Source organism: Musca domestica, unplaced genomic scaffold (assembly GCF_030504385.1).
Source record: "Musca domestica strain aabys unplaced genomic scaffold, Musca_domestica.polishedcontigs.V.1.1 7, whole genome shotgun sequence".
Classification (NCBI taxonomy): Eukaryota; Metazoa; Arthropoda; class Insecta; order Diptera; family Muscidae; genus Musca; species Musca domestica.
In genome coordinates, this window is record NW_026712383.1 from 987884 (window position 1) to 1005936 (window position 18053).

Sequence of the window (18053 nt, forward strand, 5' to 3'; positions counted from 1 at the left end):
ATTTCAAAAGAGATCATATTTTGTTGAAGCTACAATTTATCATTATTTAGTAATAAACGAATAAAATTCCATAGGAAATATATTTTTCTCTATACAATGATTTTTCCATGCATTTAGCTAACTCGCATATGTGCCTATGTTTAGCCATTGCTTGTGCGATATGCTATAACAGCCATCGTCGTCGTGCATGTGTGCGTGTGTTAGTGGTGATTTGCCTTGCCGTCGTTGATCAACATCGAATGGGCATCATGTATGTGTGAGCATTTTGATACAGCACAACGGCAAAGCAACGAAATATAAGGCTGAGGCAGAAATTTTCAAAGGAAAAAATGTATTGATGGAAAATGTAAATATTTTGCCAAAATGTCATTTTTGGATGAAATTCGTGAAATTTAACAGAGAATATGAAAATATCAAATTTTTCAAAATTAAGTAGAAATTATAAAAATGACCAAATTATGGGGATTTTCGAGAATTATGACCTGTGGGTAATTAGGAAAAATTTTAAATATTTTATTATCTTTTATGACCTGGGTTAAAAAATAATCCAGTGGCGTCCACGATTATATTGGCTCAATAAAATTACCTAATAAGAACAGTAATTAGCGAAAGTAATTTTTTTCCCAAAATGAAACACGTGTACAAATTTACTTATTTATTTAGGTTACAAATATATACGATAACTGTTGAAAATAAATATTTTTCTCTTTTTTAATTTAATTTGTAGCCCTGAAAAGGGCTGTTAGATAGTATGTTTTCGAATATCGAAAATATTGTGGAAAAAGTAATCTTTCTGGGAAAAATTACTTCTTGGCGGCGGTTTTCTTAGCAGCTGGCTTCTTTGCTGCTGCGGCTTTTTTGGGCTTAGCAGCTGCAGTTTTTGCCTTGGGTGCCTTTGGTTTAGTGGCAGATGCTTTGGCGGCGGTCTTTGCTGGTTTAGCTTTAACTGTACCGGTTTTCTTGGCAGCCTTTGCCTTTGTTTTGTCGGCCTTCTTCTTTTCAGCGGTCTTCTTGGCGGCAGAGGGTTTTTTGGCAGCTGCCTTCTTCTCACCAGCGGCCTTTTTAGGGGCGGCAGCCTTCTTCTTTTTATCACCAGCGGCTGGGGCCTTCTTCTTCTTTTCAGCAGTCTTGGCTTTGGGTTCCTTAGAGGCCGAAGCAGACAATTTGAATGAACCAGAAGCACCCTTACCTTTAGTTTGGATCAATTTTCCACTGGCAACGGCACCTTTCAAGTACTTCTTGATGAAGGGGGCCAATTTTTGGGCATCTACTTTGTAGGTGCTGGCCAAGTATTTCTTGATGGCGGGCAATGATGAACCTCCACGTTCCTTCAGGGTCTTGATGGCGGCATCAACCATTTGCTGGGTTGGAGGGTGGGTAGGGGCAGCTGATGGCTTCTTTGCTTTGGCAGCGGCTTTTTTTGGTGCCTTTTTCTCAACAGCGGCAACTGGGGAGGCGGTGGCTTCAACAACGGCGGCGTCAGACATGGTTATTCACTGTTTGGTTTATATTTCACTGTTAACACAAATACACTCACAAATTTATGTGTACTATTATTTTTGTTAGCGGCGAGCTAAAGTGTAGGTACATCGAAAAGATGAGATGTGCATAGTAGTCAATTGGTAAATTTTTCGAAAGATTGTGTGGAAGCGTGTTTAATTTTTTACAAAAGTTTTCGGAGAAATTAAATTTTCCTGAAGAAGCTTTGATAATTTTCACTAAAAATGTTTTATACCTTTAAAGTATAGATTTCAGGCTATGTTTTAAAGAAAGTTTGGTGTAATTATCACTTGCCGTTTGTGAATTATAAACGTTTAACTTGGCAGATTATAAAAATGTAATCACAAATTTCCAACTAAAATTTAAAAAAATCAAATTTTTTATGAAAATTTAATTGAAAATTCTTTTTGAAAATGTAGCCTGATATGTTTACTTTAGGATCAAAGAAAAATATCGATGAAATTTCATATTTTACTATGTGAAAAAATTGAAATTATTATGTGGTCTATGACAGCAGAAATCCTCTTGTTGGCATAATTTCAATGAAGAAAAGTTTTTCTTGAAATAAATTTGAAAGCTCAAATCTTAATAAGTTTTATAAAAATTTCTTAAAAAACATTTCAGAATTTGTATATTTACATCAAAATATAACATTATTCACAAAAAGTCATAATTTACGGGGAAAAGTTACAAAATCCCCAGAATACTTCATACTACCAATGTACAGGCATTCAGTGACAAACGGTTATGTATTTTCATTTTGCAATATTTTTTATGAAATTTAACATAATTTGTTCTAAAATTTATTAAAAATAGTATTAGAAGCCATTTTCTACGTCATTTTGTCAAATTTTTGATAATTTTATGAAAAAATATTCCCAAAAAGAAATTCCTCTTTACAGGCAAATATCACCTAGAACACTTGGAAATGACATGAAATTAATTGCGTTTTACAAAAATGATTTTCGATCAACTTCAAAGGTAGATATTATTGGAATTCCTTTTTATAATACTTTTAATTATATTTTACATCAAAATTATCAACAAATCAATTATTTTCTTCTTCAATTTTTGAAAATAATAAATTATTACCAATTTCTTCAAATACATCGGGCAAAAATAATTTTGTAAATCCATACGGAGAAAATTCATAAACAAATCTCTTAAAATGCGTTTAAAACATTTAAAAATGTTGCTGAAAAGGAATAAAACATATTTCATACATCATTCCTGAAAAAAATTAAATACGTGGGGCACATTTTAGCTGGAAATTTTTAAAATGCACATGAAATAATTCTTAGAAATTAAAGGCAGAGAATTTTTTCCCGTTAAATTGAATAGTCCACAACAGAAAAAAATGATCGAAGGGGAATAAAATGAGAGAAATAGACAAATTTCGCGCCAAAAATCATAAAGAGAGCAATTTTTTGTTTAACGGGAAAAGGAAAAAAACAAAATGGACAAAAAAAAATCCCGTTAGCAAAATGTATGTGGTGGTTGTTTTTATGAGTCATAGCATTTTTTTCGAAGAGGGAGTACAAAAATGATAATAATTTTGCAAATTAAAGGAAAATATCAAAATGGATAATTCAAAAAATTCAAATAAAATTAAAAAAATAAAATATTCGATCAAAATAAAATAAAAAAATTAAATAAAAAAATAAAGTGTCGAAAAATCATCAACGAAAAAAAAAACAACATCAAAAAATATATCTTTATTATAAAAAATGTTAATTGTTGAAAAATAATCATAGCCCTAAATTATTTTTATTTTTTTCAAAAAAATACTAAAAATTGTAGATTGAGTAAAAAAAATATCTCTTTTTTATAAAATATTTGTGGTCCTGAAAAGGACCGATTGTTTTGTTGTAAAATTGTTGCTTTTAAAACGTCAAGAATTTAAGCACGTTCTCCACGAATACGTCTGGCCAATTGGATATCCTTAGGCATGATGGTGACACGCTTAGCATGGATGGCGCACAAGTTAGTATCTTCGAAAAGACCAACCAAGTAGGCTTCACTGGCTTCTTGCAAGGCCATAACAGCAGAGCTCTGGAAACGCAAGTCAGTTTTGAAATCTTGAGCGATTTCACGAACCAAACGTTGGAAGGGCAATTTGCGGATCAACAATTCAGTACTCTTCTGGTAACGACGGATTTCACGCAAAGCAACTGTACCAGGACGGAAACGATGAGGCTTCTTAACACCGCCGGTGGCTGGGGCACTCTTACGGGCAGCTTTGGTAGCTAGTTGTTTACGGGGAGCCTTTCCACCGGTCGATTTACGGGCAGTTTGCTTAGTACGAGCCATTTTTCACTTGAATTTTTTTCACTTCACTAGAGATATGCACACAAACACGGTAGACACTGTAATAACGTTGCCATCGCATTTCATTTCATTTTCATTTTCATCTTTATTTCCCAAAATTTCTTTACAGAGTTTCAAATATTACTTAAGTATTATCTTAAATTAAACTTACTCTAACACAAATACAATTTGTTTTTCTAGAGATTTATACATTTATTCTGATTAAATTAGGCAAGGCCAGCCAACCCTTAAGTATGTGAATTTTAGGTATTTATTATTTTAAGTTGCCTCGAAAAAAGGGAATAAAAACGAGGTTTTCAATTATGTTACACTACTTAAAACTAATGAGCCTAAAACTAAATAACAAAACAATAACAAAACAAAACAATAAAATTCATGTATGATGATTATCTATGTAATATTAAAGTATATCAGTTAATTCAATGTATTTTATATGTATTTCATATGTAGATTTAGTGAGCATTTTTTTTTTTTTTTTTTTTTTTTTTTTAGATTTATAAATTATAAAATTATATTGCGTAAAATATATTTATATGTGAATATATAAATTTTATGAAATTAATTATTATTTTTTTTATTATTATTATTATTATTTAAATTAAATTTTAATTAATTTTATTTATTATTATTTAAATTAATTTTAATTAATTTTATTTATTTATTTATTTCATTGGTCGAGAGAATATATAGTATTATGAAAATTATATGATCCATACCTTCTATGGTAAAATATAATTTTATTTTCATTATTAAAGATTTTGCCAGTATTATATAGTGTTAGAAGACTCATAGGTGGTAGGTATCCACCGTTTGCCATTATCGTGTTCAGCTCGTTGTTTGTAACACTGCAGTTCAATATATTTTGATTGTTATGGATTGTGCATTTCTCCAAGTATTTTAGTGCTATGTTGACCATATACCTGTCAATCCTGTCAATTTTACTTGTTTCGTATATTAATGAGTTTTTAGGGCTCGTTAACCTACCGAATTCATTTATTGTTGTTCTGAAACCTAGACAATGTTTTATCATTTTCCTCTCAAGAACCCGAATTCTTTCCATTTGATGGGCAGATATTGCGAACCAAGCGGGAAATGCATATGACATTGCCGGCCTCACTAGTTGTTTGTATATTATTAGTTTAACGTTCTGCGCGAGACCATCCCTCTTACCAATCATATATCTCAATTTGCCATATACAGCCTTGCCTTTTTTAAGTACATAGTCGATATGCCTTGTAAATTGCATGTCTGTTTGCAGTATTACTCCAAGGTATTTCATTGTATCGGTATTATGAATAATGCTATTCCCTATTTTAATTGCTGGAATGAATTTTCTCGCATTTCTACATACTGATCCTGGCTTTCCCTTAAATATTATTGAACGGCATTTGTCTATATTAAGGGTTAATTTCCAGAAATCAAAATATTGCTTCAGATCTTGGAGGTACTTTGTTACTAGTTTTTCGGCTGTTTTTGCCCTATGATGTGTTGCAGCTACAATTATATCGTCAGCAAAGATTGAGGCCGTGACCCCTCCAGATGGCTGCGGGATGTCAGCAAGAAATAGGTTGAAAAGAACAGGGCCCAATACTGATCCCTGTGGGACCCCTGTTTTTAAAGTAATATTTTCTGAGTTATGGCCGTCAGATGTGACATAGTAGCTTCTATTATTTAGGTAATTTTTGACAATTCGGGTAATATTGGGGTTAAAATTGTATTTATTGTTCATTTTATGTATCAGCCCTTCTTGACACATAGAGTCGAAGGCTTTGGAAAAATCCAAGCTGACTGCTATGGTGGCTTTTCGTTTATTTAGACCTCTAATTATTTTGTCTATAAATGTCATTAGGCAATGTGTGGTTGATGTACCTTTTCTAAAACCATATTGATTGTCTTTCAGTATATTATTATCTTCTATTTGGTCATTTATTTTTTGTAATAATATTATTTCAAAAAGCTTTCCAAATGAAGATAATAGTGAGATAGGCCTGTAGCTGTTCGGATTAGTGGGATCTTTACCTGGTTTGAGCACAGGTATAATTTTTGCTATTTTCCATTTTTTTGGATAATAGCCAATATTTAAGCAATGGTTAAATATTACTGTTAAAAATTCCCATGCGGCAGTATTTGTTCGTTTGAGAACATAATTGGGAACGCCGTCATTTCCAAAGCTCTTTTTATTATTAAGAGTTTTCATTATTGTTCCTACTTGGCTAGAAGTAACAAATTGCACACTATCCGTGGTAAGGGTTGGTGTAATGCTACCATCAGCTGGATATTCAGGGCAGAATTGAACTAATGGCTGTTCACTAAAAGCTGTTGTTATATTGCTTGAAGGAGATGTGTTTTCATTAAAAAATTTTTTTGCCAAAAGATCAGTTTTACCCTTACTAGAGACAATTTCCTCTCCTAGGTCATTAATGAGGCTATCTATTTTTGTTTTTGGGCCTAATCCACAAAAGGCTTTTGTTTGTTTAAACATATTTTCATTGGCTGATATGCTATTTAAATACCTGGTATAATATTGTTCTTCGAAACAAGAAATTTGTTGTTTTATTAATCTATCCAGGATTCGAATTTGCGCCCCCAATGAAGCATATTCATTAGAATTAACAATTCTATTCCTTCTTCTGCGAAGATTCTTTTTTTGAGCCAATAAATTGGTAATTTCTGGTGGTAGGTCCGGGAGTAGATTTTTTTTCCTATATTGTTGTTTAATATTATTTTTCATAGCCGTGTTGAATGCAACAGTCATGTTTTCAATAGATGAATCTATTTCGTTGATTGTTGCATTTCTATCCTTAGGAAGGCATATTTGTGCTAAATTTGCTTCTAGTTCAATATTAAATCGACGTATATTCATACTTTTGAAGTCAAATATTTTTTCAGGCTTTTCTTTATCTATATTATTTAATAATATGTCAAGAAAAACAGCTCTATGATCTGAGTTACAGTCCCCCGTCTCAAGACCAGTAATCGCCCTTCGCGGGTCTTCAAGGTTTATTTGATTTGTTATCAAGAAAAAGTCAATAAAAGAGTCCGCCGTCGGCGTTACTCTGCTTGGATTTTCTGTTTTTAAAATTTCTATATTGGGTGAGGAAAGAATCCAGTCATTTAATATTCGACCATTGGTGTTTGTTTGGTGGCCTCCCCAAAGCGGGTGTTTTGCATTTAGGTCAGCACCAATTATAGCTTCATTAGGTCCTATTATATTAGATAATTTGTCTAAATCTTGTTTTGACAATGATTCTTGGGGTCTGAGGTAAAGCGAGGATAAAAATATTGTTTGTCCGCCTAGATTTCTAATTTTTATTAGTGTTGCCTCAATACTGCCTAAATTAGCGTCTAATCTTACACATTTAAATTTCTCTTTTATAGCAATAGCTGTTCCTCCACCAAGTTTGTTTTTCCTAAGTTGTGTAAAAATTGTGTAACCTTTTAAGTTAAATCTATGGTCTTTGTTAAGTTTGTGTTCTGCAATCAGTATCACATCAGGATTTTTTTCATTGACGAATAATTTAAAATAGTGTCTTTTTTGCCTTGAAATAAGTGAATTTATATTAATAAATATTACTCTAAATTTAATCATTTAGTTTTAATGTTAAAAATAGACCAAAAATGGCCTCTGATTTTTCCTGGTCTGATTTTAGCTCCTTATAACTAGATGCAAAGTCGCTTATTTTTTCCATGCAAGTTATAAAATTTTTGCCCAAAAGTCTTTGGCAGTCCTTATCAAAGGCTCCCATGGCCTGTTTAATAAGGAGAGTAGTTTGACCTTTATTGTTGCCATTAGCACTCGTTGCTGGTGTGATTTTTGCGGCGTTTGCATATGATAAATTATTGGAGAATTTTGGATATGTAAAATTTGGCTTATTAGCTTGGTGGTTAATTGTGTTGGCTTTTGCAGCCGCTTTCTTTTGAGCCATTCTCTCTAGTATTTCGAGCCGTTTTGGGCATTTTTTGTAGCTTGCTACATGTCCTATAGCTTTACAGTTAACACATTTAACAGGAATTCCCTTTGTTTTGATTATTTGACCTGTATTTGGGTCAGTGGTTATTGTTTCCTCTGTGTTTTGGTCTTTGGGCGGTATGTGACACTTCCCACGTTCATGACGACCAGCGCATTTTACGCAATTTGGAAGCATCCTACAGTTAAGGGAGATATGGCCATGTCTTTGGCAATTTTTACATTGTGGAAGGTCCACACTCTTATATTTTTCGATGCTTACGCCGTTATTTAGTATAAATCTAAGCCTGGAAAAGGACTTTATATCTGAATCGTTGGAGAATTGCACAATCCATCTCCTTCTTTGCAGTTTGACTATTTTGAAAATTTTTAAATTTATTCCAGTATCCTCAATGAAATTTTTAAGGTCTGTCTCATCATATGTGTCTGAGATTCCCTTAATAATTAGAGTATGAGGTTTCTCTTCTTTAATAGTATATGTAAAGAAAGAAATTTTCATACTTTCTAAATATTCTCTCACTTTTAGGTGATCTTCATTTTTGCTCAATTTGAGGTGAATTAAATTTTTGTTTATTATGTTGATAGTAAACAAATTGTGATTGAGCAGATTTTTTAGTTTAATTGTAAATTCCTTAACGTTAATGTTATAAATTTTAATAATAGGGGGGCTGGCCTTACCTTTAGTTTTATTTGTTGTTGTATTTGCTGCTTTTCCGCCTCTGTCTTGGTTATCCGGTTGTTGGGATGTTCCTTGGCTGCTATTATTCACCGCCGGTGTTGTGGTTACATCGTCTTCGCACTCATATTCATCAGCTACCATGAGGTCTACGGCTGCCTCGGTGGTACAATTATTATTATTCACATTCGTCCATTCCTTAGGTATATGGACATCCACATTCACACTGCCTGTGGCAATTTTATTCACAAGTTCTTGTATAGTTTTTTTAAATTCTTCATTTTCCTCTTTTAGCTTAGCGTTTTCATTGAGTACACTTTCATATTTTTTGTTAAGTTCTATAAGTTGCTCTACTATTGGAGTTGTAGGCTTGTTTTTTCTTTTTCTTTTAACTTCTATATAAACGTCAGTGTTGCTTATATTGTTATTTATAGGCACATTTTGATTTTGGGCACAATCGTCTTTTATCTGATCATTACTATAGTTTATATTTGCCTTAGCGTCATCAGCGTTTAAGCTGTGACAAGACATTTTCACAGTTTTTAGCTTTTTTTTTTTTTTTTTTTTTCACTTATTTATCACTTTTTTAAGTTTGAACAAAATTTTATCTCCAAGGTGAGATGATGCACAACACTTCATTAAATGTTCTTTAATTTCAGTTTTTAATTTTTCACTTTTATCCACTATCACTTTTTAATTCACTTCACAGATCTTTTCACTTCGAGCTTTAAGCTCATTCTACACGTTGCCATCGCCACGAAAACGAGTATTTATAGAAAATTGTGCTGTTAGCATCAACTTTCGGGGTTGATATGTTAGTGAATTCTTACCTATCCGTATACCAAATGTACACGCACACACAAAAGAGAACATACAATACTAACGGCAAATGTACACACACACATATAACTGTACATACTTTACTTGTGTGTTCAATAGTTGGAGAGAGCCTCAAATTTTGTATAAATACGAGCGGAATCGCCCGAAAAAAACATTAGTGCTCAAACTGTTCGTGAAGTGATAAGTGAAATAAACTAAAGTGAAAAAATGACTGGTCGTGGTAAAGGTGGTAAAGGCTTGGGAAAAGGTGGCGCTAAACGTCACAGGAAAGTGCTCCGTGATAACATCCAAGGTATTACCAAGCCAGCTATTAGACGTTTGGCTCGTCGTGGCGGTGTAAAACGTATCTCTGGCCTGATTTACGAAGAAACTCGTGGTGTTCTGAAGGTGTTTTTGGAAAACGTTATTCGTGATGCTGTCACCTACACCGAACATGCTAAGCGTAAAACCGTCACCGCTATGGATGTCGTATATGCTTTGAAGAGACAAGGCCGTACCTTGTACGGTTTCGGCGGTTAAACAAATTCTTGACGCAATTTGGAGAAATATTTTTTACAACAAAACAATCGGTCCTTTTCAGGACCACAAAATATATCAAAAAAGAGATACTTTCTTGTTGAAAACTATTTTTTTTAAAATTAAAATAAATAAAAAATAAACACTTACCTTAGGAAATATAGGGATTTTATGTCAAAATTTCTAATAATTTTCTTTTTCAGCTTTCTCGTATTTTTTTCTCACAAGTCGTGAAAAATCAAATAAAAAAAATATAAATACTTACTCGTTTCTATTTTCTCCAGAATATTTTCACCGAAAGCCTTCTTTTACCGATGTCTCTTATTTTATTCCCGATCATAAACATGCCGTCGGCAACTCACATCGCTAAACACATTTACTTCTTCTTCTTCTTCCTCTTCGTATAATATGAGTATAACATAGCGTCGCTTTATGTATGTATTGGTATTATTTAGTCGATATTACTAAAGAACGACCATGCTGTGGTAGCAAAGTAATTTCATTTTGACTTTTTTTTTAAACATTGTTGAATGTTTTCTCAAAATTTAATTTGAAATTGTTGAAAATATTTATTAAATAGATCGTTGATTTATTTTATTTCGAAAAATTTCATTAAAAATTTGTAAATTTTTCACTAATCATTTCCTTTAAAATTTTACCGAAAATTAAAATCATTGAATTTTATTTAAAAGTTCTTCATTAAATGAATTTTATTTTATTTATGTTAAATTTTCTTATTTAATTTTCAATTAATTTAATTTTTCATTACATTATTTTTTAAAAATCACATTTTCGTTTTATTTAAAATTATTATTATTATTAATTTAAAATTATTTAATTTATTTCCTTTTCATCAATTTAAAAATTTTTGATTTCATTTAAAGTATCTTTTATTTTCATAAAATGTGTTTATTATTCCAAATTTCTTTAAATTATTTTCAAATATTTTCATTTAAATTTCTTTGAAATTTCATTAATATTTGCCTTTATTTTCTGAAATTTTCTTATTTTAATTTAATTTAATTATTTTCGTTAATTTTCATTTCATTATTTTACTTTTATTCTATTTTTTGTGTTTAAAATTTTCCATAGCACCACAATGCGCTTTTATTTTCATGTATGTGTCCATTTATTTCCACCAAAACACTACTTTGCCGCCAAAATTCCCTTGCAAATCATCTACTTTATGCCTTCCCCAAAGAATGCGCCGGGGTACGATTTTTTCACATAAAATTACTACCCAGCCAGCCACCACCAACTGCCACATGCTTCTTCTTCCTCATAGTATACATACTCATTTGGTGACGCCACGATCTCTCCTCTCTCGCTCGCTCTATTCCTGAAATCATAAGAGACAACAACAACGACGACAACACAAATATCCAACTGACAACGAAAAACAGTTATTCTGCCAACGTCTCATACAAAATTATTGAGAATTTTTATTTTTTTCATACAAATGTAGCTTGACGCAATTTTCTTTCTCTTTTCAAATATTTTTTGTCGTCCTGAAAAGGACGGATTGGTTGATTTTTCTATGGAATTTATACGATGGTCTGTATTCTTCTTCTTTTTTCATTCCATAATACCTTTCGAAATAATTTAGGCTTTCTTTTCGGTCTTCTTGGGCAAGAGAACAGCTTGGATGTTTGGCAATACACCACCTTGGGCAATGGTAACGCCAGACAGCAATTTGTTCAATTCTTCGTCGTTACGGATGGCCAATTGCAAGTGACGGGGAATGATACGAGTCTTCTTGTTGTCACGGGCAGCATTGCCAGCCAATTCCAAGACTTCAGCAGCCAAATATTCCATGACAGCGGCTAAATAGACGGGAGCACCGGCACCAACACGCTCAGCATAGTTGCCTTTGCGCAACAGACGATGGATACGACCGACGGGGAATTGAAGACCAGCACGATTGGAACGGGACTTTGCCTTTCCCTTAACTTTGCCACCTTTACCACGACCAGACATTTTCACTTTATTTTAGTTTTGAACACTTCACTTAAGCACTGAAAAACACAAATGATAAAAATTTTCGGCTTTTTGCTTTTGCTTTTAAATTTGCCATTTATTTGTTTTAAATTGTCAGATTATACATTATATACTTAATGGCTACAGTATAAAATAGATTAGTAAATAAACATTCTCCTTTGCCATAGGGCTTACAATGTAGGAGACTACGATATTACGATTATATTAGTGCCGCATTTTTATGCTAAGCAATCATTAAATTATTTTAGTGTTTTAACAACATTCGTTGGTATAGATATGCCTTAAAAGTTAAAAAAAAGGCTAATACAAAAAAAAATTAAAATAAAATAAAAACTTAAATCTACCTTAAAACTATAAAAAACTTAAACTAATCTATTTACAATTATATTATTACTGAGCTGTGTTGTAGACAGGCTCAGAGTCAGCGTCAAATCTGTTATACCTACGATGGTAGTACATTAGGCGTTCATCATCGTAGAGCAATCCTTCGTCGCGTAATTTTAGTAGAGCTGCGGGTGGCAGATGCTTCCTTCTTTGAATATTGGGGATTTCCTCTTGGTAGTCCAGGAATTGTTCCACTATCCCATTTTCCACGTTTTGGCTTCTCTCCAGAAAGCTTAGTGCATTCTTCATCATGAAGACGTCTATCCGGCTAAATTCGATGGCGTTATAGATATTCCTGTTGAGTGGTCGTCTGAATATCCCATTCTCGTCAATTGTTGGCCTCATTCCTAAGCACGATGCCAAGATCCTCCTTTCCCATTTCCTTAATCTTTCCATTTGGGCCGAAGATATGTCAGCCCAAGCGGCAAAGGAATAGGTTATTATGGGCCGGATAACTTGCTTGTAGATAAGCAGTTTAACGTCCGGTGACAGTCCTCCTCGCATCCTGAATAGCCTCTGGTAGGCGAAATTCATCTTTTTGGCCTTTGACAGCACATAGTCCACGTGGCGGCAGAAGTCAAATCTGTCGTGAAGGATGATTCCCAGGTATTTCATCCTATCTGAAGTTGCAATTAGTTGGTCACCAACCTTGATCGTAGGGATGTATCTTCGGAAGCTCTTTGCTGTAGACTGAGGTTTGCCTTTGTAAACCACAGATACACACTTTCCAACATTGAGGTTGAGGCCCCATTTGTTGAAGTAGTTGTGGAGCGTATTCATGTACGCATTCAATCTCCTTTCCACTGTGCTTCCGAAGCGACCTCGTAGCGCCAATAAAATGTCATCGGCGTATAAAAATTTTCGGGCCGAAACGTGCTATTTATACTTTTCTCACACACACATTTCTTCAATAATGGGGTGGTTTGCCTTGTGTGTGCCTGCTAGCTGTGACTACCTGAAATTCTTGTCGACTACAATCTACAAATTCTGTATAGCTGGCCGTTTTGGTTATCATTTGTGAACAGTGTTAAAAGTGTTTGTGTGATTCAAAAAAAAATAATAAGTGAAAATGCCTCCTAAAACCAGTGGTAAAGCAGCAAAGAAGGCCGGCAAAGCCCAAAAGAACATTACCAAGGGCGATAAGTCGAAGAGACGTACCAAGCGTAAGGAGAGTTACGCTATCTACATTTACAAAGTGTTGAAGCAAGTCCATCCCGACACCGGTATCTCCTCCAAGGCCATGAGCATCATGAACAGTTTCGTCAACGATATCTTCGAACGTATTGCCGCCGAAGCCTCTCGTTTGGCCCACTACAACAAGCGCTCGACCATCACCAGTCGGGAAATCCAGACCGCCGTCCGTCTATTGTTGCCCGGTGAATTGGCTAAGCACGCCGTCAGTGAAGGTACCAAGGCTGTTACTAAATACACCAGCTCCAAGTAAATGTCTTGATATTTTTCATTTTGCGTCGAAATACTACCTTAAAAGGCCCTTTTCAGGGCCACAAAAAACATTTCAAAAGAGATCATATTTTGTTGAAGCTACAATTTATCATTATTTAGTAATAAACGAATAAAATTCCATAGGAAATATATTTTTCTCTATACAATGATTTTTCCATGCATTTAGCTAACTCGCATATGTGCCTATGTTTAGCCATTGCTTGTGCGATATGCTATAACAGCCATCGTCGTCGTGCATGTGTGCGTGTGTTAGTGGTGATTTGCCTTGCCGTCGTTGATCAACATCGAATGGGCATCATGTATGTGTGAGCATTTTGATACAGCACAACGGCAAAGCAACGAAATATAAGGCTGAGGCAGAAATTTTCAAAGGAAAAAATGTATTGATGGAAAATGTAAATATTTTGCCAAAATGTCATTTTTGGATGAAATTCGTGAAATTTAACAGAGAATATGAAAATATCAAATTTTTCAAAATTAAGTAGAAATTATAAAAATGACCAAATTATGGGGATTTTCGAGAATTATGACCTGTGGGTAATTAGGAAAAATTTTAAATATTTTATTATCTTTTATGACCTGGGTTAAAAAATAATCCAGTGGCGTCCACGATTATATTGGCTCAATAAAATTACCTAATAAGAACAGTAATTAGCGAAAGTAATTTTTTTTCCCAAAATGAAACACGTGTACAAATTTACTTATTTATTTAGGTTACAAATATATACGATAACTGTTGAAAATAAATATTTTTCTCTTTTTTAATTTAATTTGTAGCCCTGAAAAGGGCTGTTAGATAGTATGTTTTCGAATATCGAAAATATTGTGGAAAAAGTAATCTTTCTGGGAAAAATTACTTCTTGGCGGCGGTTTTCTTAGCAGCTGGCTTCTTTGCTGCTGCGGCTTTTTTGGGCTTAGCAGCTGCAGTTTTTGCCTTGGGTGCCTTTGGTTTAGTGGCAGATGCTTTGGCGGCGGTCTTTGCTGGTTTAGCTTTAACTGTACCGGTTTTCTTGGCAGCCTTTGCCTTTGTTTTGTCGGCCTTCTTCTTTTCAGCGGTCTTCTTGGCGGCAGAGGGTTTTTTGGCAGCTGCCTTCTTCTCACCAGCGGCCTTTTTAGGGGCGGCAGCCTTCTTCTTTTTATCACCAGCGGCTGGGGCCTTCTTCTTCTTTTCAGCAGTCTTGGCTTTGGGTTCCTTAGAGGCCGAAGCAGACAATTTGAATGAACCAGAAGCACCCTTACCTTTAGTTTGGATCAATTTTCCACTGGCAACGGCACCTTTCAAGTACTTCTTGATGAAGGGGGCCAATTTTTGGGCATCTACTTTGTAGGTGCTGGCCAAGTATTTCTTGATGGCGGGCAATGATGAACCTCCACGTTCCTTCAGGGTCTTGATGGCGGCATCAACCATTTGCTGGGTTGGAGGGTGGGTAGGGGCAGCTGATGGCTTCTTTGCTTTGGCAGCGGCTTTTTTTGGTGCCTTTTTCTCAACAGCGGCAACTGGGGAGGCGGTGGCTTCAACAACGGCGGCGTCAGACATGGTTATTCACTGTTTGGTTTATATTTCACTGTTAACACAAATACACTCACAAATTTATGTGTACTATTATTTTTGTTAGCGGCGAGCTAAAGTGTAGGTACATCGAAAAGATGAGATGTGCATAGTAGTCAATTGGTAAATTTTTCGAAAGATTGTGTGGAAGCGTGTTTAATTTTTTACAAAAGTTTTCGGAGAAATTAAATTTTCCTGAAGAAGCTTTGATAATTTTCACTAAAAATGTTTTATACCTTTAAAGTATAGATTTCAGGCTATGTTTTAAAGAAAGTTTGGTGTAATTATCACTTGCCGTTTGTGAATTATAAACGTTTAACTTGGCAGATTATAAAAATGTAATCACAAATTTCCAACTAAAATTTAAAAAAATCAAATTTTTTATGAAAATTTAATTGAAAATTCTTTTTGAAAATGTAGCCTGATATGTTTACTTTAGGATCAAAGAAAAATATCGATGAAATTTCATATTTTACTATGTGAAAAAATTGAAATTATTATGTGGTCTATGACAGCAGAAATCCTCTTGTTGGCATAATTTCAATGAAGAAAAGTTTTTCTTGAAATAAATTTGAAAGCTCAAATCTTAATAAGTTTTATAAAAATTTCTTAAAAAACATTTCAGAATTTGTATATTTACATCAAAATATAACATTATTCACAAAAAGTCATAATTTACGGGGAAAAGTTACAAAATCCCCAGAATACTTCATACTACCAATGTACAGGCATTCAGTGACAAACGGTTATGTATTTTCATTTTGCAATATTTTTTATGAAATTTAACATAATTTGTTCTAAAATTTATTAAAAATAGTATTAGAAGCCATTTTCTACGTCATTTTGTCAAATTTTTGATAATTTTATGAAAAAATATTCCCAAAAAGAAATTCCTCTTTACAGGCAAATATCACCTAGAACACTTGGAAATGACATGAAATTAATTGCGTTTTACAAAAATGATTTTCGATCAACTTCAAAGGTAGATATTATTGGAATTCCTTTTTATAATACTTTTAATTATATTTTACATCAAAATTATCAACAAATCAATTATTTTCTTCTTCAATTTTTGAAAATAATAAATTATTACCAATTTCTTCAAATACATCGGGCAAAAATAATTTTGTAAATCCATACGGAGAAAATTCATAAACAAATCTCTTAAAATGCGTTTAAAACATTTAAAAATGTTGCTGAAAAGGAATAAAACATATTTCATACATCATTCCTGAAAAAAATTAAATACGTGGGGCACATTTTAGCTGGAAATTTTTAAAATGCACATGAAATAATTCTTAGAAATTAAAGGCAGAGAATTTTTTCCCGTTAAATTGAATAGTCCACAACAGAAAAAAATGATCGAAGGGGAATAAAATGAGAGAAATAGACAAATTTCGCGCCAAAAATCATAAAGAGAGCAATTTTTTGTTTAACGGGAAAAGGAAAAAAAACAAAATGGACAAAAAAAAATCCCGTTAGCAAAATGTATGTGGTGGTTGTTTTTATGAGTCATAGCATTTTTTTCGAAGAGGGAGTACAAAAATGATAATAATTTTGCAAATTAAAGGAAAATATCAAAATGGATAATTCAAAAAATTCAAATAAAATTAAAAAAATAAAATATTCGATCAAAATAAAATAAAAAAATTAAATAAAAAAATAAAGTGTCGAAAAATCATCAACGAAAAAAAAAACAACATCAAAAATATATCTTTATTATAAAAAATGTTAATTGTTGAAAAATAATCATAGCCCTAAATTATTTTATTTTTTTCAAAAAATACTAAAAATTGTAGATTGAGTAAAAAAATATCTCTTTTTTATAAATATTTGTGGTCCTGAAAAGGACCGATTGTTTTGTTGTAAAATTGTTGCTTTTAAACGTCAAGAATTTAAGCACGTTCTCCACGAATACGTCTGGCCAATTGGATATCCTTAGGCATGATGGTGACACGCTTAGCATGGATGGCGCACAAGTTAGTATCTTCGAAAGACCAACCAAGTAGGCTTCACTGGCTTCTTGCAAGGCCATAACAGCAGAGCTCTGGAAACGCAAGTCAGTTTTGAAATCTTGAGCGATTTCACGAACCAAACGTTGGAAGGGCAATTTGCGGATCAACAATTCAGTACTCTTCTGGTAACGACGGATTTCACGCAAAGCAACTGTACCAGGACGGAAACGATGAGGCTTCTTAACACCGCCGGTGGCTGGGGCACTCTTACGGGCAGCTTTGGTAGCTAGTTGTTTACGGGGAGCCTTTCCACCGGTCGATTTACGGGCAGTTTGCTTAGTACGAGCCATTTTTCACTTGAATTTTTTTCACTTCACTAGAGATATGCACACAAACACGGTAGACACTGTAATAACGTTGCCATCGCCACGAAAACGAGTATTTATAGAAAATTGTGCTGTTAGCATCAACTTTCGGGGTTGATATGTTAGTGAATTCTTACCTATCCGTATACCAAATGTACACGCACACACAAAAGAGAACATACAATACTAACGGCAAATGTACACACACACATATAACTGTACATACTTTACTGTGTGTTCAATAGTTGGAGAGCGCCTCAAATTTTGTATAAATACGAGCGGAATCGCCGAAAAAACATTTTTCGGGGCATAATTTAAGTTGTAGCCATAAGGCATAATGTAGCTTGTTGTGATCACAAACTTGTTGTGACACTTTTTGTAACGTAAAGTAGGCGTTGTACAAATGCATGTTTATTTATAGTATAGTTAGGTTAAGCCATTTAACCTATGTTAGTATTAAGACTTGAATTAATAAATGGCCATAGGCTAAAATGAAAAAAAAAAAAATGAA

General features: G+C 33.5%; 5 protein-coding genes across 5 annotated transcripts; 2 read left to right on the forward strand and 3 right to left on the reverse strand.

Annotated features, from left to right (window-relative positions):
* Positions 1-745: 745 nt before the first annotated feature.
* LOC131806237 (histone H1-like) lies at positions 746-1540 on the reverse strand. Its single transcript, XM_059130196.1, has one exon. The coding sequence runs from the start codon at positions 1485-1487 to the stop codon at positions 804-806; it is 684 nt and encodes a 227-aa protein (XP_058986179.1). The 5' UTR covers positions 1488-1540; the 3' UTR covers positions 746-803.
* Positions 1541-9484: 7944 nt separating this feature from the next.
* LOC131806259 (histone H4) lies at positions 9485-9901 on the forward strand. Its single transcript, XM_059130221.1, has one exon. It carries the CDS (start codon positions 9519-9521, stop codon positions 9828-9830), a length of 312 nt encoding a protein of 103 aa, XP_058986204.1. The 5' UTR covers positions 9485-9518; the 3' UTR covers positions 9831-9901.
* Positions 9902-11336: 1435 nt separating this feature from the next.
* On the reverse strand, positions 11337-11840 carry LOC131806247 (histone H2A). Its single transcript, XM_059130207.1, has one exon. The coding sequence runs from the start codon at positions 11802-11804 to the stop codon at positions 11430-11432; it is 375 nt and encodes a 124-aa protein (XP_058986190.1). The 5' UTR covers positions 11805-11840; the 3' UTR covers positions 11337-11429.
* Positions 11841-13156: 1316 nt separating this feature from the next.
* On the forward strand, positions 13157-13692 carry LOC131806248 (histone H2B). The gene has a single exon (XM_059130209.1). The coding sequence runs from the start codon at positions 13279-13281 to the stop codon at positions 13651-13653; it is 375 nt and encodes a 124-aa protein (XP_058986192.1). The 5' UTR covers positions 13157-13278; the 3' UTR covers positions 13654-13692.
* A 776-nt stretch (positions 13693-14468) lies between these two features.
* On the reverse strand, positions 14469-15263 carry LOC131806238 (histone H1-like). Its single transcript, XM_059130197.1, has one exon. It carries the CDS (start codon positions 15208-15210, stop codon positions 14527-14529), a length of 684 nt encoding a protein of 227 aa, XP_058986180.1. The 5' UTR covers positions 15211-15263; the 3' UTR covers positions 14469-14526.
* Between the last annotated feature and the right edge of the window lie 2790 nt (positions 15264-18053).